Below are 23,247 nucleotides of genomic sequence, written 5' to 3'. Positions count from 1 at the left end.
GCACAGACAGAAGTTTTAATTTATTGATTAAAATTTATTAAATTTTAATTTCAAAGTTTTCATTAAGGCTCCTGAGTCTTTATCGCGAAACTCTGAGTTGATGATGGCGATATAAAAATAAAAATCATGCGGTAAGATTTACCAAATAAGTGAAGTATGTTTTTAATTGGTAAAAGTGAATCAGTCAAGCTAAATAAATGAATATTGTCATATTAAACGTGAAACGCATACAAAGGAAAAGCACATAAGTATGAATTCAAAATTTATTATTAGACCAATTTAGACAAATAAGGCCACACACAAATAAATTCTTTAATATTTTTCCTCTTTTGAGATGTTTGCCTGGAGCGATTGAAATAAAACACATATTTATGTATATGTATGTGTATATAAAGTAGTTGTTTAAAGAAGTTGTTCTTTTAGAATGTTCTTTTTTTACCTCTTTATGATAAATAACATAAGAGATGTCGATCTAACAGTTAGATGAAAACTGTTAGATCGACATCTCTTGTAGAGAGAAAAATAACACAATTTATCTGTTCACTTTAACATATAAAATATTTACACATTAATTGTGTTGTTTCAACTATTAAAAACGGTGAATATTAACTCAACAGAAGAAAAGTCCAAATAACACAACAACAATATGTTACATTAACATAAGAGTATGTTAAAAATTTAACACAAATATTTCTATACGAGGAAATTTGAACAGAAATATAAAATGTTTTTTCTCATATAAAAATAATAATGATTAGTAATGTTATCGTAATAATTACAATGAAGAAACTATCAAACATGATTAATATGTAATGGAATCAATACTTATTAATATTTATAATAAAATGACATAGTTTTGAAATGCTCCAATGACACGTTATACATTTTTTCTTTCTCATTTCCATAATATATAAAAAACTTATATTAAATGCGATGTCACTAACTATAAACTATAAATATGCTATAAATAATACATAAATAGATAAAATATAAATAATATTATATGTAACTACCAAATATCTAAGTTTAAACAACGTAAATTCGTATAAATTAGAACTGTAATATAAATATAAAAAAACATATAATCGAAATATTTTAGACACAATCTCAATATTCATCATATCGTTTTTAATTATCATTTAACTTACGAAGAATTTAAGAGCAAAATTTTCATGAAATATGTATTATTGTAATCACTGACTTTACAATATAAATCTAAAATTTTAACGTATATGTATTTATAGTTAAATAGAGACTCTTTTCCTTACATTAGCAAATACGTATATTAATCGGTGGATAAATTGAGGCCACACTAAGTGAATAACAACCTGTATATAAAAAATGTGCGTAATAGACCGATCGCTAGTGATCGGTAGCCTTGTACGTTATTTGTACGTGTAAACGTTTGAAAATAATTAACTACATAATTAAAATAATTCATTAAATTATTTTACCCTATTTTTTTTAGTAAGATGCTCACATATAGCACTTTTTTTACGGAAATCGATCCTGCGAAACAATATCTGTTTCATTTGCATACATATGTTATTTGCAATCAATATGTTAATTTTATGTAATGTTTAATTATGTTAATTTCATGTAACATTCAATTATAAATCAATATGTTAATTTTATGTAATGTTCAATTATGTTAATTTCATGTAATGTTCAATTATAAATCAATTTTTTTATGAAAATAGACTTATATTATGAATAGACTTATATTATGAAAATAGACTTATATTTATTAGACTCTAGATGATCGAATGAAAATGTCGCTAGACTTTTATTTATAATTTTAACTTTTACATATAATCAAATGTTATTTATATCTCTTCTAAATATTCTCCTGCGTAGTAATATTTTTTTATTTTATAACACATTGCGCTTATACCACATGACAGCTCGCTTGCAAATACTAATAAACAATGTAAATGTGCGATGAAAGATATCTACATCAATATAATAAACTGTTTTACTTTCGAAACAATTCCGGATGTCGTTTCAATGTTTTAAAACGATATAAGTAAGGGATATATAATGTTGAGCAATAATTGTGTTTTATGTATCTAACGATTTTTATACACACGTACATGCCAAGTTATTACATTCCTGGATAACTAGCTGGTAACTGCAACAAGCAAGTTCATTGCATTTGACTTTTACCTCTCTCGAGTATATTCGACGTCAAGGCTAATGCCGAAGGAAATCACGAGTCCGTAAAAAAGAAAAAAAGTAGGTGCTAATAAAACCAGTTATTAATGTAAAATTGGTTTTTATAATGATAAATTTAAAAAACAATTCGTTTTATTGGGGTTATCGCCCTTTCTCTATTTTTGCACGATTTAATCGATAATAAATATTTCGATTCTAATATAATAGATTTAATAATTACATTTAATAATTATATTTAATATTTTTACAGCTTGTAATTTTCGTCAAGTGTATATAACTTTTATAACGGGATCAATAAGCTGAAAAATTGTGATATTGTGGTAATGTGAGAATAATCTGACAGACGTTATCGTCTACAAACAATGTCGTCATCAATGTATGGTGAAATTTTCATTCATGAGCGCGTGATTCGTAAAAGCGAATTTCAATTACCATACAACTGATAATACGTTCCGCATATGCAATTGATTTATTAGCTTTGTTAACAACATTAAAGATGCCTAAAAACCTTCTTATGGGTGGATCAGGATGGTTATGAAAGCCTGTCACGTGATATCACGTAACAGTTGGCATAACTTTAAAGTGGAGAGTTATACTAGACCAACGTAATCAGCTGCTACGACTTTCCTAAATTCCGTTAGTATGCTCTCACCAGTAAATCAAAAGCGTGACTGAACATAAGATCGATGAATATTGAATTTTTATCGTATTACAAATTCCTTGGACAATTTTGGAAGTGAGTTTTCTCCTATCAAAAGTAAAACACTTGAACATTTTCGAATAACAATGAATTGACAATTAAAAATAAAAAGAGCTTTTCTGATAAACCGAGATTTAAAATATAAATGATAATTAAACGATGAGATAATTAGATAAAAAGAAAAGAGAATATTTCTCAAAAGTTGAAATAATATTTTTCAAGCAATTTAAAACACATTATATTTATTAATATTTTATAATTGCAAATGTATATATATATATATATATATATATATATATATATATATATATAGTATTGAGAAAAAAAATAGAGGGATAAATTCCCTTTTATATTTATAACATTTTTTCGCTGAGAAAAAATTACTTTGAAAAACTGGCAAAAAAACTATAGATTCATTAATCAAAAAAATGTGAATGTACACCTATGACATTTATTAAATGTTACATGCTTGTTATATATAAAAGTTATTATATATAAAAGCTTGTTAAACACTTATAAATGCTTATAATATAATATAATATAATATTAAAGAGAAACATAATTTTACTGTTATTAAAAATATGCAAGCAATTAAAAAAATGTTTCAATTGATAACACGTATTGATTTTGAATTCAAATTTAATATTGTTTTATTTTTTAAACATTTTATAAACAGAAATAGAATATATTTATCAGAAATATGTTATTGATAATTATGCTGACACTTATTCCTGCATACATTCTCTGTGATTCATCAGCAGAATTGTAATGAATTCAATTAACGTAAAATAATACAAATATAAATAATTCAAGAGATATAAACACTTTATTGCGGTTATTAGGATAAGCAAAGCTATCCGAGAGCTCGTTATATCGAGGATTAGAAGTGACTGCTGTTGCAAGATCGCGCGAGTACCTCATTCAAGCGTCTCTGTCGCAAGAATCGCACTTACGGCACTCGACAGCTGAAAGGAGTTAATTTGTAATAAGGAAAATATGGAGTAAAAAATCACGTACTCTATTAATACGTCTTCCGTGTCGCAATTATCTCCATATATCAAAGGGTAAATTTTTGAAATCTTTTCTGCGAACCTCACGCAGCGATTATAGAACTCGCGCGTGAAATTCTCACGCGTATCGGGAATCGGGTGGAGTTAATCGTAGATCGTTGAATAGTTAAATCCGGTCTTTCTGTAAGAGGAGAAAGTGAGGTTACATGGCTGGACTGTCCGCAAGTTGGATTGTGGCAATGCGATGTGATAAACTTGGCCGGGGATCATCGCCTGGAGGGAGAAATAGTCGCAACGGCCTTCTCGACCCGTCTTCGATGTGTTAAGTCGCCTCGGCATAAACGAGCGTATGATGAACCGTTGCAAGAGTCGCAATTGAAAAGGCGACCGGATGCTTGACGCAAGAAGCGTCAGACGCTACTCGTGATCTCTTAGGAAGAAATAAGTAGGAAGAACGTTTTTCAAAAATTTTTCTTTTTGGGAGAAAAGCAGAAAGGGAAAAAGATATATTTCTTATTCGAGGATTATTGTTTGAAGGGCGAATAAAGATTAATATGCTTGTAAAGATTAGTATTCGTTTAGATGATCCTCGACATTTTATTGTAATAATTTGCATCTCACACACTTTATATATTCATAAGACTCTTTATTTTTACTACTGGAATAAAGAAATTATTTCTTAGCAAAGAAATTAAAAAATTATTTTCTTCTTTTATAATTCTTTCTTAATTAAGATTTCAATTTTCTTTGTCTGCTTAAGCAACAATTACATTTTGTTAGCGTATTTATGTAAATGTCATGTCATGTAAAACGTGATATATCTTATATGTATATTTCAAAAAAATTAACATACCATTTTCTTTTAGTAGCTTCCAGCTTCTAGCTGAAAGTTTAAAACAAACATTCATATTCAAATTTATTAAAAATTACAAATTATATTACAGTTTTAATATTATTGCTTCAAAGTTTTGTATAAATGACTTCTTTTTAAAAAAAAAAATTGAGATTTGAGAAATTGGTTCTCCAAATCGATATACTCAACTACGAAAACATTATTATAACATTGTTAAATATTATTATAAAAAGATAACAAAAGTGAAACAGATTTCGAGATTTAGAAAAATAATGTAACATATTGTCCAAAAAATAGAGTTTAAGACAGTTAAAAAAAGGAGTTAAATAGAGTTTATTAGAGTTTCGAACTTTGAGAAACGTCTATGCAAGTCAATCTAATATATGAATGTAATAAATTCTAGGTTTCTAACGTGAATAAAATTATAATTGATTCATACAAGTTCATATCAGTTTTCATCAAAATCAAACCTAATTGCTGAGGAGTACGTTAATTTAAGAGATTTTTCGATCTTAGTATTTTTCTCCTTTTTCTCTTTTTTTTCCTAATAATAGTTTAAGACTTTATTTTCATATGTGGTTGAGAAAGCAAGAATTTGTGGTCTTTACAAGCTTATATTATTTTCTAGATCTCCTAGAGTTGCTATCTTGTTGATATAAATCCCTTCTCTTTAAGAAAGAGAAAGAAACGCCGAGAAACTACTATATACAATGTCAGCCTTGACTACAGAGGGAAAATGTGGTTGGAAGAATAAAAATTTGCGAACGTGATTAAATTAACCGTTTATTAAACGTTGTATATAACTTGTGAATATGTGTGCGAGTGTGTATACGGATTTTAGATCGGAGTAAATAATGTAAAAATTTTATTTCAATTATACCTAATTCATTATACCACATATTATTCAAATAATAATAATATATTATAAATTTATTATATATTATAAATTTAGTAAAAGATAATATCTCACATATTCGCTTTTTATCAGTTGCCCGAAAATATTCTGTATCTACATTAATTGTCAAGAGCAAGCACTTGTCATTTTTATCTATTTACCGCAATGCTCGTGCGCATTATAGGATGTTCCTTGCAGGACACATGCCGAACACGTTTATCGTCTCTCGCAAAGGTGCAAGGCTGAAGTTCAGACTGCGTGACGGACAAAACGAGTGGGTGACATAAGAATTCGCGTCTGGCGGTACAAAATTTCAGCTTGATGGTGTGAAGGACGCTTTCACCTTCTCTTCTTATGATTAAAATATATTTCTTTTACTTCATGCATCCCGAGAGATTTTCTTACGTCACATGGGCGGGAGCGTATTATATAATTAAAAAAAAATAAAAAATAAAAGTTGCATCGTCGATTATTGCGATATATTGCGAAATAAAGGAATAATCGAAATTATAATTACCGTATATAAATTGTATTATTGTTACGTGCGATCTTCGACGCGAAAGATTTGCTCTTCTCTCGAGAAACAAGTGCTTGTCAACGCGCGAAGTGTTGTGTTGCCAAATCTTGAAAGCTTCTCTTTGAAGCATTTGTACTGTATTTTATTTGCTTGTTAAAAAGAATTTCACTTCATGTTAGTGTTTATCGTGGATTCTTTCGCTGCCTCCTTTGGAAAATTATTTCGATAACATTTATCATCATTAGATAGATATTTAAAAAAAAATTAGATAGATATTTAAAAACAATGACAATTAAATTAGATAGATATTTAAAAAAATGAAAAGTCTTATTAATATTAAATTTTAAAATATATATGTGTCTGTCTGTCTGTCTGTCTGTCTGTATGTGTATGAATATGGATGTGCGTTGTGCAATTTTAAATAATTTAAAATTATTCACACAAAGTTATCTCAAAATTAATTATATATTATATTAAAAATTGTATATATATATTATTAAAAACTATGTATATTACAATTCATTCTTCTTAAGAGAATCTGTCCCAGAAAAAACAGACAAAATACAAATCAAAGTTATTGATGTCAATTTTTGATTAAAATTATATTGATGTCAAATTAATCAAAACGGAAATTTGATTAATATAACTATTGTTAATATAATTAATGATTTTTGTCTTATTTTGACAAACAAAAAATTTTTTTTTTAATTTTCGGACAAAACAAATAAAGTCAATCTGCGAATGAAATCACTAGTTATTTTTGGAAAAAATAACGAAGAAGAGACAGAGAGAGAGAGAAAGAAAGAGAGATCAACGTCAGTAGCTTCGCCATGTTTTCGAAGAACGATATCGAATGTCAAGAGACACGCGAAGTGGGAAAATACACTTTCTCCATGAGCGTGCTGGCCCACATTCTGGAATCGCTCGTCGTCGTTTATCGATGCTGATGTCCGTTCCAATGGACGCCGCAACATGCTCTAATGCACGAAACGGGAATCAAGGTCGCTCTCTCATGTCTCCCGCGCGCTGAGGATCTTTCCTCCCCGGAGAGATTCCTTCGTAAGATTCAATTTTTTCGTCTTCATTCATTCTCTCGCATCGTCATTTTTATTGAATTGTATCAAGTCATACGTGTCAAATGTAATATGCAGCGTTAATTTAATTCTTTCTTCTATGTTTAAGAAGTCCATGAGAAAATCACTTCTTTCTTTTACGCGGCTGAGAAGAAAGCCGCAGGCGGTATTTTAGAGAAACGTATCACGCGCGACTGAGAAATTTCTTGATTTAATTATCCAATGTTTTTTTCAGTGTGTAACGTTTAAAACACGACATGGCTAACCATAAATGATACAAAGCGAGTAGGAGAAAGAGCCAGATGCACCATACGTGGCGTATGTGGTAAAAGTTGTACCGCACGCAACGCTGCACACAATATTCCTCTCGTTCGTTAATGTATATCAGAGTTTCTATTTGTTCTTCTCCAAAGAACATCGATTTAAATACGTTAGCGTTAAAATACCGCACGTGGTGCCATAGGAAACGGAATTAGGAAATGACGAAACGTGTTTGTCCATGGCACACATAGGATATTTGGTCAATTTCGTCAGGAAAAGAATCGTCACTAGGAATGAAATAAGAATGCGATTTGTCTTATTTGAGTTAGGTTCTAAACGTCTTATGTCCGATTCGATTATGCAAATGTCGAGATTGCTATTGATCATCAATTGACTGTTGCATCGACAATTTTCTACAACTGGAAAACACTTACGCACTTTCTTTGCGCGGTAGCAGCATGTTGCACATTTTCTCATGCTATCATAGTACCTGCTATAGATTTTTATTGCGGAAGATTTTTATTATTCTTCTTGTGATTTTATTATTCTCCTAAAATTTGTGTTTTCTTTTTTTCACGAATAAAAAATTCAATCCAAAAAAAAACTTTGACAGTCAATCAACTACACGTGCAAGATAAATTTTATTTACATTTCCAGACAACATCTTCTATCGTCTTCTTATCAGATGTGATTGTCCCGATATATTTCATGTATTCAAATACAATATTAATCGATATTATAAATTCTCGTCAAACTTGCGCGATAATTCTCAAAAGAGCATCTTTAAGTTTTCCTCGATCCTCCAGAACCAAGAATCTAAATATATCTCGGATCACCTTGAAAATTATAAGGTGCATCGAAGGTAACCGACAAGCAGGAACAACTATGCAACAAAAATGCGTCGTCCGAGCGATGGCACGGAATAATCAAGGCCAGTACGCATTCCTCAACAACTTTCCATGGTAGTTTTACCGTGGCGAACAATCATCACATATCCACTTTTCCCTCTCGCAATAGACTCGCCGCAAAGTGGCACGATTGAATGGATATACAAGCATTCCAAAACGTATCGACTCATTAGAATATCGATCGTCTATATGTTTTTTCTTTTTCCCCGGGGCTATCGTGAGAAAAATTTGAAAGCAGAATTTCCGTCATACATAATTCTGCAAAGTATGTCTTGCGATAGCGTAAACAATCATTGCACGCATGCGAACGTGCTTTGTCGCGAGCATAGATGAGTTACGATCGATAGTTGAGAATACTTGAGAATTTTCACTTCAACACATTTCGATATTTTTTTTACCGGTCAGTATTTTAATTTAACCTAATTCAACGTATGAACAGGAGAATTAAGGCACGAACGAGGTATTTGGTTAATAATTTGTTGTTAATAATTTATTATTATAATTTTAAAATCATGATGTTATTTTAAGAAAAAACATTTTTTTAAGAAGAATATATATATGCATTTAAAAATGCAGTCTAAAAAATTTTTCTCATAAATTAATTTTATTTAATCTTTTTATTAATGAAACGCAGCTCACATAAAACTTACAGAAAATTGATTTATATTTATAGTATTAAATTAAGACATTAAAGATGCTTCTGAACTTTTGAGTATATTTTTAATAAGCCTACTTTGTACTAAAGAGATTCTGTCTCTCTCTCTCTCTCTTTCTTTCTCATTTATAAATAAATACTCAGACTATTTTAAATATCATCAAACAAGAATTATACTTACGTTGTAAGTCTATTGCACATTATATTGTTGTAGAAGTTTACCGTTAGATATAGCGTTTGTATTTTTAATACGAGTTTTTTTTACTTCACCTTTTCGATCGGAAAGGTCTTTGACCATGGATTCGTATAAAGATCAGGTTAACTGTAGTAGTTCATACAGGAATGCATTTATACCGATAGGAAGTCACCAAACAGGTCCGAAGAAACTTTCTTGTATATTAATGGAGGGGGAGTGAAATAAATGGCAAGCGTTTGAGAGGAATCTGATGAGAGTTTCAAGGATCTTTCTCCTTCTCGGTTCCTTCTCGTGTGAAATTGGCTACGCGTGGCTGGTAGATTTTACTAACATTTCTCTATGCAATGTAATGTCCAAGTTCCTATCACTCTCAATCTCGAGAGTCGCTCGCTCAAGTTCGCACGAAGAGAAAGATTTTCATTAGACAAGAATCTTCATTAGACATAATCTTCTCCTCGCGCTACGATATATTATATGTGGCGATAGGAAAAAAAATATTTAAAGTCATAATCATAAAAATGTTTAACATATTTCATTCTTCAAATTTTAGTATAGTATAAAATTTTTTGAAATAATGCATAAATTGTAATATGAAAAATATATTATTATTTTAATATATTTACTATTATATGTAATTATACAATAATTTATTAATTTTATTTATCATATTTTGAGTATTTTAATGTAAAATTTTCTAAAATATTTTATGCATTATTAATATAAATATAATATATTAAAATAATATATACTAATATTATATTAATAATATAATATTAATATATTAATAATTAATAATTAATTATATTAATAATATAATAATAACATAATATTAATATAAATATTAATATATATATATATATTATTTAATATAATAACACAATTTATTATTATAGTTAGATTTTAAAATACTTGTAATTAGATTTTAATTGTCGAATATTATTTCTTGAGTTTTTCGAAATTGTGCATTTTTTTGGCGATGCATCTACAAATAGATCTACAATTTGTCATTTCTTATGCTTGAAATAATAGCGCAATTTGTGGGTTAACCGGGTAGATATCGTGCAATGGATTATGATGTATCTTATGTAATCTTTAACAAGCTAGAACATACTTGTGATTTGAATTATTTAACGTTGCGCGTCTGCTTGTCGTCATGAAGTTTAATCGAATTAGTACTTTCACTTGTTTGAACGACAGCTAATTGTTCCGGGTTATTAATTTAGGAAAGTGACAATCTTATAATGACATGAAACGTGCACAAGTATTAAATGTTTTTTAGGGAATAATTTTGTAGAAATATCTTCTTTTAAAGATAAGAATTCTTAAACGCGTAAAATTTACGAATCTGACAGTTCAATAGAGATTTATGAATAAAGTGATATTTTAATTGTTAAAAACGAGAATCTTCGAGTTTTTTATGAATTCGAATTGGGACCCGCACGAGACAAAGAAGGCATCCAACTGGTTGTTAAAAACAAGTACGTAATCGCTCAACTTTTACTGCGACTCGCATTTGGGTATCGAGGGCACCTGCGTGCCATTCCTATCCAGAGAAACTGACCGTTTCATCGAATGAAAAATCGATATCATTTATCCTGTGTTATCGTCGCAATAACGAATGCCGATCCCATTCTTTATTAATATTTAATGTATCGAATGTTCGGTTGAAAAAGCGATTATTCAATAATTAGTCCTTCGTAAATTATATCAATTTAAAACTTACAATCTTTTCTCAATTATAAAAAAAATAATTTAAAGCTTGCTAAAAATTATATACTAATAGAAAAAAATTTTTAATTTTTGACTGTGCAATGTCACAAAGAATTTCCACTTATTTCTTTCTTTTATGGAAATAAACAGCAAAATGTATAAAAAATATAATATTAAATATAAAAAATAATGAAAAGTAAAGTTAACGATTCGTTTCTCATACTTTTCTCTTCAGGGATCCGATACGCTTTGCGTGGCATCATTGTTGCCTTGGAATCACGGCGCGATTCGACTGCAAAATGATTCAACGCCACCAACGTCATGCGATGTCCCCTCGACGTCCTTAGGATGACTTAGCACGCGGCTCATGACGCAAATTTACATTTAAAAAAAATGCGGAAACACTACGTGAGTCAAGGGCAAGGTAGCCGATTCCGGTCATTTTTTTCTTCTTTTCTCCCAGTGAAAGTCTCGTATGCACGCGAATCCGATTTCGCTAACCTGTCTTACAAATTCTCGGTAACGAATTTTAATATCGCGCAGTATTGTCGTGATATATGTTATCAATCAGTTTGAAAGTTTATAATTTACATATGTTGAGGAGTTTATTTTCAAGTCTGAAGTATACTGAAACAACACATGCATACACCCTTTAATTATCAATGTTGTCTAATTTTCAATAGATTATAGTTAAAAATTTCACTTGCATGCGCATTAGAACATACATATATATATGTGTGCAAACATATATATGTGCATGCATATATGTGTACATACATATATATAATATATCCCTATCCATATATGCATGCACTTTTTATCTATAAAAAATTATAGAGTGGAAAATCTTCCAGTAAACACTCTGTACATGCATATCTTTCTTTTTTGTCTTGATCTTTTTCAAGAGGATCTTCTCAAAATTTGTATATGAAAATGGGATGGAATTCATTTTTTCATACCTGTCATGATATGTAACAAAAATATATTATTTATTTATAAAAATAATATTTGATTATAGCGTTATACCTTATGTAACCTAACCAATGATATGACCAATTAAAAATCTCTCCCTCTGGATTAACTATCGCATAAGAAATACAATAGATTTTAAAATATGAACATAAACATTATATATATATATATATTAATTATACATCAAGTGAAAGGTTATTTTTTTACGAATCCAATCATATATGATAAAGTTATATATCGAAAAATCATTTTCCAGAATTAATTATAAATCTCTCTGTGTGTAAATATGCTAATGCGTAATGAAAGATAACTAACACGGATACATTTATTTATGTAATTACATTTCTTTCACGTGTATAGTTAGAATAACATTGATATAACAAACTAAATTGACATTTAACATGTAACTGATAAGAAAACGTTAAATAAGCTCAAAATATATGCACGAAATGACGCACCAGGCTCTAAACTTGTTTAATTTAAGACAGCACAAGATGAAATAATGATGGTGATGATGATAATAATAATAATAATAATAATAATAATAATAATAATAATAATAATAATAATAATAATAATAATAATAATAATAATAATAATATAATTATGTAATTGTATAGCTTTATGAAATGCATGCTGCACTTATTTATTATACTTATGTTTTATAGAAATGAAATTAGTATCTTATATCACGAATCGAGCTATTTTTCTATGGTTTGTTATCTAACCTTGTAAAAGAGATAAAAAAATTTTAAAAATTTTAGAGTTAAAGATTAATGATTATGAAAATGTTTGAAAAATACAATATACATATATATCGTTGGAGCAATAGAGAATAAAATGTGTAAAAAAAAATGTTCGATGGCCATTGTACGACTTGATCAGTTTAAGGACGATAAGTTTGCTAATGGAGCAATAGATAATCATATAAAAATAATTTTTGATATAATTTAATTATAATTTAATTATATTATAAAAAAATAAAAAAGAATAATTTTTTTATTGGGAATATATGAATAACAAAAAAAATAATCATTAATACTAAACTTTTTTCGCCTACATCTCTTCAGAGGGGTAAAAAGGGTTTTATATTATTGTATTCTCAAAAATGAAAATCTACATCTTGATTAATGCACCAAGTAAAATATATGCATATAAATATATGCCTTCGCGTTTTAATTTTCGCGAATTATTAATCTTTAAAAATTTTACGCACTACCATCCGTGGTAGCTCTTAATCGCTCTTTTCTCGTATATAATGTTGATTAATACTAAAATTCAAATCTGATTAAAATTTAATTAAACCAGATTTCGAACTTTTTAAACGCGCTGTATATAAAAAAATTAACTTGCAAATAATGTAATTTAATTTTATCTATAAATTTATCTCATTAATATATTAATGATATAAATTTATATAAAAAATAAAATGTAAATTATATACACATACATATTTAATATTTTTATATCTTAATTTTCTCCATATATAATATATATTTGTAAAATTGTGATTTTAATAAACATATTTTAAATAAATGTAAAAGTATATTTTAAAATAAAACAATAATAATAATAAGTCTATTAAAAAAATCCTTTTATTCATAACTTAATATAGTTATTTTTTCCATTGATAAATTTAATGCAGCGTGTAATGATTCGAAGCTATTAAACATGATTTAACAAAATCGTTTTAATTTCTTTTTTTCTCAATTCGAATTTGTATTATGTCATCACAAAAGCGATTTTTAAATAATATTTAGTGATGATAAATGAAAATCTGTTATATAATAATTTGTTAATCGATCCAAAATTTAAATATCATAAGTTTATGTGTCACATAATTTATCCAAGACGTCTAGTATGTAAATGATATATTTACATACTAGATATCTTGGATAAATTATATGGCACACAAATAGGCAATTGTATTAATTGCAAAATAGCAATCAATATTTAACTCATTTTATTTGTCATTTTAAAATGATTTTCATTAAATTCGTCGATGTTATTTTCGTACATGTATATATGTGATTTTCGTATATTTTTATTAGCATATGATGTATTTCTCGATAATTCTTCAATGTAACGTAAAATATGTAATATATTTCTGCATCTCTCAATCAAATAAAAAAAACGCACGAATTTTGAGTGCATAATAAATTAAATTATAAAATTTGTTTAAATTATAAAATTTGCACATATGCGAATATAAAGATTCGAAAATTTTAAACGAACAATAAATGTCAATGCCACTCAAATTTCTATACATGTGTAGAGCATTGTTTCCATATATTATTACTCATAGTACTCGCATAATATAAAAAAATCAATCTTATAGATAAAATTAAATTATTATATATTATTTACAAATTAAATTTTTTTTATATACAGCGCGTTTAAGAAATTCTAAGTTGCAACTTGACGCACTTGACTATGTATAATAATTGTGCACTTTTAATTTTTTATGCAATTACATAAATGTTAAGAATTAATATGTAATTTTATTACTGCACATTAATGTCAACAGTTTTCATATAAAAAAATCTATATAAGAAATCTATATAAAGGGATTTTCTTTAATTTCTTGATCACATACATTACATCTTATTGTAAATGTAAGCGTGAATTTAAATGCAGATCTTGTCCTAGTGGCTTTGTAAATTACGTACGAGTAGATGGCTACGTGCAGTACGAATTTAGAGAATATTTAATCATGCATGAGACGTATTAAACTGACGCACTGAAAGCGTATATGAATTATACAGGCATCATTTATGCTATCCAAGCTAAAGTTTAGTTCCGGATCGAATGTATTATACTTAGATATTCATTATCATATGATTGATAATTAAAAGAATTATTTTTTTCTGAATTATAATAAGTTCTTAATTTTTAATTTTAATTATTTCTCAGATTAATATAATATTAATATTTGTAAACATGTTAATTTAATGAGTATATAATATGCATTTATTTTTTAGCTCTCTTTTTTCACATGTTTTTAATTATCAAATATTCTTTGTAGTAAAAAAAATAATGCAGGAGTATTTATAAAAGATATGATATTTTTGATTTGAAATGTTTACTTATTAAATTGTCTATCCGCAATAAATATAGTTAATTTTTTTTCTCGTTCCTGAAATATATTTATATTCAAGTAATATATTATTCGAGTTTTTCTAATATTGTGATTAAATTCGCATCATACTTTCCAATATTGTAATCATCTTCGTGAGATGTGTCATGTTTCTTCATGCATGTCGATTCTTTAGTAAAATCTCAAGATCGACCTCAAAGCTTATAGTGGCATAATAATATACCACAGACAATTACGTTCTTAACGCGATGACATCCTTTCTCTCACATCCTTACGATAAAGCGCGATTATTAAGTCTATGTTATTTCTCAAGGATGCATTTAATTAAATAATTAATGTAATTGCTTTTGTTTTTTGTCTAAATATTCTTTTTCCGATAATAAAATTTAGTTATTTGAGTTATGATAAGGTTAATTATTTGAGATATGATAAAAACATATAATAATACCATATGCGAGAATGCGGTGTGGTTATTGTTTTGATTTTTGAAATGAGTGAAGAAATAAAACTGAAGTGAATTTATACATTTTTTTAATAAGTTTTGCTTGATAAATATTAACATTTTTTTGATAGAATATTAAAATAAACAAGTATTATGCAAACAAGTATTACAAATGTAACGGACAAATTTTAATAACAAATAATATAACATTAATTTTTTTAGATTCTGCGAAAAATAAAAAATATTACTTATCGAAAAAATACGGCACTCGGCAAAAATACAACAATACTTAGTTCAAAAATAACTTTTTTTGAATACATAAAGAGAATGATCATTTCTTAGACATTAAATATGATTCCAGTTTCTAAATTGCCCTGTCACCTTGAAGAATGTTTCGTTGCAATCAAAAGTACGTATGTTGTTAGAATTGATTATGGTTAATAAGATACTTATGAGTAAGATACTTATGAGATAGAATGTGAAGTGTATTACGAAAAAATTGTGAATTATGAAGTGTCATTCAATATTCAATGTGTTGTTATATTAAAAAATGTTTAGCCTTCAAAAACCATAAAAAGCTATGAAAATTGAGAAAACCAAATTCTTCACAATTCTAATAAAGTTATTTACGCATAACTATTAACTTGTTTGTTAATATTAGAACTATCAAGGTAAACTAACACAACGTGACATTAATACAATTCAATTTCACATTTTAAGAGAGGATTTGTCTTGCGTTTTATTTATTTTTCTCAAATTATTAGTACTAATAATGAAAATAGATGAAACTAAAATGCTGATATAACAATTAACATTTCATTAGCTCGGAGAGATAAGTTATAGTTAGTATAGTAAGTTGTTCAAATATGTAACATTATTTATCAAACCTAATTTTCAATACCTAATTTAAATAGGGCTCACGTCCAAAGCAAATGATAACGCTGATTGACGCACGACACGAGCACTCCGCTCGACTATTCCGCGTTATTCCGCTCTCGTAAAAGGTGCACTTGTGCAAAACGTACGTGCAGGAATGTATGAATGTATCCATATACCGATTATCCTTGTTAACGCAACCAAATTACCGTGAAGTGCGTTCAACAAATTAGCATAAAAGCCGCCGCGCCTCTTCTTACAAGGAATACCGATAGTTAGTTTTTAATACAAAAGGGCGCAACTATTGAAGGAATATTACTAATATGACCGGAAGTAATCTCATTCTTTGAAATCACAATTAAGACGAAACATTCGCGCCACTTAGACAGTGCGTACCGTTTTGTTACTTTCCCTCGCACATGATGTGCATTCCATCTCTTTTCTTGGTTAAAACATTCTCGTATAAGATCTCTCTAATTGGAGAAACTTTCAAGGACTCGATCCGAGCATTTGATTTTTTTCTTAAGTTATATTCGCGATATTCTCTATCGTATATTCTCTATAATATATGTTTGAATATGTTCTTGCTTCATGACATTTATGAACCTTCATTGCTTAACACTGCTTATCCGCTATTAATCCTGCGTGTAACGCACACTTATTCCGCATGAATAAGTGCAGTTGTTTTCCTTGATCATGCCGTCTTATATTTATCGCACCGCCTAAGAAAGATTTTCGGCGTATAAATGTCAAAACGAATCAGACGTTAAAATATATACACACGCGAGTAAAATGCGTAATATTTTCCTGTTCGAGGAGTAAATCCCCGGTTATTGTTATTCCAATCCGTAACATCTGAATCAGATTTGAAGTTTATTTTAATTTTTTATCCTTGGTATTATTGATATATTATACAGATTCCTTCAATGTCAGTTTACACGTCAGTGTCTCTCATAAATTGAGAAAAAATAAAAGAAGGAGAAATGTTATATGAATATAATTGCTTGATAATAATCAATACAAAAGTAATCAATACAAAAAAACGTAATAATAAAATCTACTTTTGCATCGTACATGTTAATAATTCAACAAATATATAAAGCGCGGATGAACGTAGAGTGGCTAGAATGTTTCAGTAAAAGAAATACTATAATGTCGAATTAAGTATATCAAGTAAAGTGACAAAATTTTGTATCTCGAGCACTTTATTATATGTGTTATACATATATATATATATATAAAATTCGGAAAATATTATCATAAAAAGAATTCTAAATTTACAATACATACTCATCTATTGAAATAAACTTTCAAATCATAGATTTTTGAATAAGTTAAATAATAAAGGAAACATAGAAAAAATATAAATCAATATGTATAAAATAAATAAAATTAAATAAATACATTAAATTTCGCCTGTAAATTGAATTGCAAGTCGTGAAATCCCGAACGCAAAATTACATAATGGCAAAGAAAACAGCTATAATTATTACGAAAAAGATTGATTACTTTTGATAAGCGTATAAGTTTGTTAAATGTAAAAAAAGCACATTGTATTACTTTTTTCAGTGTGTGTGGTGAATTACAAAACGTGGAATCGCGAACACAAAATTACATAATGGCAAAGAAAACTGCTATAATTATTATGAAAAAATTTGATTACTATTAAAAAGCGTGTAATTTTTTTAAATGTAAAAAAAGCACATTATATTATTCTTTTCAGTGTGTATGTGTGTGTGTGTTGTAAGATAACGTATAAAAATTCAAGATACGGTTGGTGAAATTTTTTTCATTTACTTTCACCTTTACATAGTATATGATGTTGCAACTTGAAAAAATTTGTTGTAAATATTTTTTATGTTGTAATTTAGAAAGTGTCATGTACAAACACAGTGTTGTCAACAATTTTGACCGTGCGATTTTGTAAACAATGTATAACGCATACGATAAATTTATGCTAATAACAAGAAAAGGGAATGTTTTTATGCTGCAGAATATACGAAAGCGATTCTGCCAATCTGCATTGTGTACAGATGTTTCCCAGTTTTCAGTCATTCAGAGTGCGCCGGAAAATATTGTATAAATATATAAATATTAATAATTACAATTTATTCAAGAAATTTGTGTGTGTGTAATTAAATATAATCTTTCTTTGAAAAGATTTGAAAGAAAGAGTTTTCACGATTTCTAAATCTTGTAATTTGGATTTTAATTCTTAAAATAATGGAAACTCCCAAATTGTTTCCGTGCTGTTAGAGCACTATAACATAGCGATATTATATTTTTAAACATGTTAAATATATGTATAAATGTTAATTAATATTGCCACAGCAACATTCAATATCACTTTATTTATAGATCCGCTTCGAGAAAGTAGCGATTTTAATAATATAGCAATAAATCGTGTAATTTGTGGAAATCAACCGAATAAAATTATGTAACATAAACATAAATTTAAAGAAATATATACTTAGTCAATATAGAGCAAATTTAATATTTATTTATACAGTTGTTTGCTTCAAGAGATAAAGATTGCAACAATTTTCATCTTTTAAAATGAAGTCAAGTAAATATATCGTTGCCTTTCAATATAAACATATAAATTCATTTTTTCATTATTTAATCTTTTTTACATAATATCAGGAAAAAATTTTTATTGCAATTGGTGCTAATAATTATTTGATTACTAGATAAATTATAAAATAGATTATTGCGAAAATTATGGTCGAAAATCACATGTTTTTGAGATCAAACAAATAAATTATTGAAATATATAAAAATAATTATTGAAATTTATCTTTTCCTGTCAATCACTTTGTATAATAAAAATATGTAATTAATGAAATAATGAACAAAAATTAATTTTTGTAGACAATCATATTTTGTTTGCTGCTCGCTTAAATTAAAATTCTGTTTTAATAATTCTATTATTTATCATTTCTTACAATCGTCATTTTACAAAATGTAAAATATTGTTAAATAAAAATGATCAAAATATGAAAAAAATATTTAATTATGAAATCAGATAAACATTATCAAATCAAAATCTGATAAATTATATCGAAATATGATCAATAATAACTTATATAATTGTAATATGTAATATCGAATATTTTTAGAAGCTCGGATAATTTATCGCATGTATTATTAAAAATAATATAAATTTCAAATATAAGATTCTTTGAACTTATTGTTCAGAAGAAGCTTAAATGGAAAAAAATATCAAGACCATTAGTAGTTGAACAGGAATTTAACTTAATTTCTGAATTGGTGTTGCACGACTTAAATTTTTATTTTGGCATATTTACGCAAATGTATCACATGTTGTTTGCAATTTTAATATAAACTTTTAAAATAAATTTAAGAAAAAGCTGCTATTTGAAATTATTTTCAAAACACAAATAATTTATATAATACACTTATAAAAGTATACATGTCAATTTATCCGTTATAAATAATAATTGTTAATTTATTTTCGAAGACTGAAGAAAATCATATGATACATAATATAATTCGAATTTATATTAATGGATTTCATTTTATATCATAAATATCATGCAACTCGTGATATTTTGACAAATTAGTCGTTAGTTTTGAAAAATATTAATAATTGACAAATATTAAAAATTGAGTAATTAATGATGTCAATTTTATTCATTACATACAAGAACGCGTTTGAATTTGACTGATCTTATGACACAACAGAGATTGTTTTATTTCTTGCATGAATATTTTGCAATACACTTATCGAGATATTTTTTCTACCTTTGCTTTCTAAAATAATATTTGTAAATAAAATGAGCCTCAAAACTTTAAAATTTTATAAATTTTATAATATTAAATAATAAATATATATAAATAATAATTAACATATATAAGATATCTCTTTATTCTTTTTTTATATTACAATGCGCATTTATTTAAAAATATTTAAATCTTATCTTTTCAAATAGGGAGGATTCCTTTAATCTGTGCCACATATATTATCATAAAGATAGAAAAAATAGAACGAAACAATTGCATTAAAAAAAAAATGAATATAAATTGAAATATTAGAATTCACGTAATAGAAAAGTGATATATAAATGTATTTATATAAGTATTTATATAATAATAATTTATATAATAAATATTTATATAATGCAGTCTTGATTGTGGACTTGATCGAAATTCTTACGTTTTCGCAATTAAGATCCGATACATATACATACATACATATGATACACATACATATACATATGTTAGACATATATTTTTAGAATATATGTGAATAATGTGGAGATGTGATGAGAAGTTTCGATTTCTGCGATTTTCGCTTTCGATCGGAAAGTGTCGCTTCCACGAGAGAAGTAAAAGTCACGGAATATCTCGCGGTAAAAACAGGTGTGGAGACGCGCACTATAGCTGGTCAAGCCGAGAAAGTCAAGAGCGCGGTGCCGGCATGCTCCAACAAGTATCTCTCGCAAAGCCTGTTAGCCTACTTACACTAGCGCGGCTCGAAATTCGTCTCGACCGATCGCCGTTGCGATTCAATAATATTGATCGTCGCTGTTGTATCGGCGTCTTGCTCGCGGGAAAAAAAAAGGCACGAATATCCGCCGCACGAAAACGCCGCGTTGGCTCGCTCGATGCACCCGGTGACTCGATTTACCATAGTCTTGCATAATACGATTAGCTCCGTTCCTGGATTGATTTTACGTGAATTATTGTGACGGAATTTCAAAACGATGCTTCTTCCATGACACTTTCGATCCGAGAAAGTCGCGATTTCGCACGTACGCCGCGGCTCGAAAATTTCAACAGTAGTTTCTCGGGAACGCATCGGATGATTCGCGCAATATGTACTTTTAAGATTTTCTAATTTGCTAATGACTAATCTTCACATTTCACGGTAAATGCACCCATCTCAGATGTGACAAATTCAGAAAATTAACGTACGAATTAATTTCATAAGATTCATTAAATTTTAATAAAGTTAAAATTAATGACAAGTTAACTAGTAATTAGAAATTTCAATTAATGTAGAATGTAATGTGCCCCTGTTGAGGTACAATACATGCTAATTAATCTTTAAGACATAAAAACTGAAATCATTATGAAATAAAAAATGGTCTTACTCTTTTAATTATGATGATTAGTATTATCTACTAAGTTTTTAAAATTATATATATGTATATATATATATATATATATATATATATATATAATTATATATTCCTTTATTATTATATATATTTTAATATTCTATGAAAATAAAGTCTGCTTATTTATTCGATTGCAAATGTATATGTATATTCAGTTTTTCTATTGATAAAAAAATCATTGTATACGTATATATATATATATATATATATATATATATAAATTTTAAATATAAAATATATATTAATAATATATATTAGATAAAAATATATAATAAATATATATTATATATATATATATATATATATATATATATAATAATTAATTTTCCGTTTCTCTAGAATTTTTTTAATATCACTTTTTATGCCTTTACACTATTTATGCCTTTTTCTAGTTTATCATAATTTTATGTTAATTAGATTTTTATTGAATTGATTATTTGTATATTCGTCCTATAATATTTTCAAAAATATCATTTTTTACCGCATAAGTATAAAACTCGAACAACATTTTATCGAATAATATGCCATGTGCAGGTTAAAGCATTTAAATGCTACACGCGCATGCGTATGGAAGACAACGTGAATCCGCTTGCATCGTCAATACAATCTCTAAAAACAATATAATATTCTATTCGTTTGATGATTCAATCTTTTATTATGAAAATTTTAATACCAACATGAATTATAATTATTATGTACGCTCAATTATTTCTTTGAATGACATATTCACAATAAAACCATCATTCATTTGACATTGTGAAACGTCACTAGCAGACGATCTATACAACGTCTGCTAGAATCGACTGACAAGTAAGAAAATAAAGTCATGTTATTTTCAATGTTCTTCGAAAGTCACATTATTCCACCTATATACACATATTCTAGATGTAAACAATGTCTTGGCACTTTGTTGTCAAAGACAAGTACACATAATTTGGAAAGATAGATAAGGAAAATTTATCACTCGAATCACGTGTTATGTAATTTATATAATGTTCTTGAGAAAGACAATCACTCGAAAGTACTCATTTCGAATCGAATATTCAACTATCGAAATACTTCAACAATCGTTCCAATTCTACGCCTCAATGTTTAGCGATCTCGCGAACTCGAATCTGTCACTTGTGAGTGTAGGTTATGTCGGCGAAGTCTCGAAAAGAAACAGGAAAATTGCACGAAAATTGAATGGAACAGCGAGGTTTTTCGATCGTATCGTGCCCAACGGGTCGTCGGTTATCGGGGAGATGCATTTTGGGGGGAACGCTGGACAATTTGAAGCGTATTTGGGCAAAGTTCGCAGACGAGAAAGAAACATACCTGGCAGTGCTGGAAGAGCGCGCCGCTCGTTCGCGAGACAGCCGGTCGGGATTTCGCACATGTCGTCGTCGAAACTTTCCTCCGTAATTGGGTGAAATGTCCATACTGGCACAGTTTCTCCGCGTGAGCACAAAGTCTACCCGATCCTATACTTGCCATAGTGGAAACTATAGTGAGCGGACTCCGTCGCTGCCTGAGCAGTCCGAGTTGATCACCCGCTCCGATCCCACCAACGCACTTCGACAAACTACGCCCTCTACCCCACTCGTTCGAAACCTTCGAGCGCGCCATCTTTGGACGACTCTTTAAACGAACCTACGTATGTCACTTCCGAGTACACCCTAAGGCGCATACGCGCTCGGAATAAACATTTCGTATATTTTCCTATAAAAACATTTGTTTTGAATGTATGTATTTTTCTAAATCAATCAATATTTAAATCAAAT

At 28.1% G+C, this 23,247-nt stretch overlaps 1 protein-coding gene across 1 annotated transcript in view; it reads right to left on the bottom strand.

Annotated features, from left to right (window-relative positions):
• Window positions 1–23,129, bottom strand: part of LOC105254031 (decaprenyl-diphosphate synthase subunit 1) — a 36,244-nt gene extending 13,115 nt beyond the window's left edge. Inside the window, exon 1 of the mRNA XM_011262479.3 lies at window positions 22,802–23,129. Coding sequence (XP_011260781.2) covers window positions 22,802–23,092 — 291 coding nt within the window. The 5' untranslated portion in view covers window positions 23,093–23,129. The remainder of the gene's footprint in view (window positions 1–22,801) is intronic.
• Between the last annotated feature and the right edge of the window lie 118 nt (window positions 23,130–23,247).

Source organism: Camponotus floridanus, unplaced genomic scaffold, assembly GCF_003227725.1.
Source record: "Camponotus floridanus strain SB8 unplaced genomic scaffold, Cflo_v7.5 scaffold5, whole genome shotgun sequence".
NCBI classification, from domain to species: domain Eukaryota; kingdom Metazoa; phylum Arthropoda; class Insecta; order Hymenoptera; family Formicidae; genus Camponotus; species Camponotus floridanus.
This window is presented reverse-complemented; position numbering and strand designations above follow the sequence as displayed.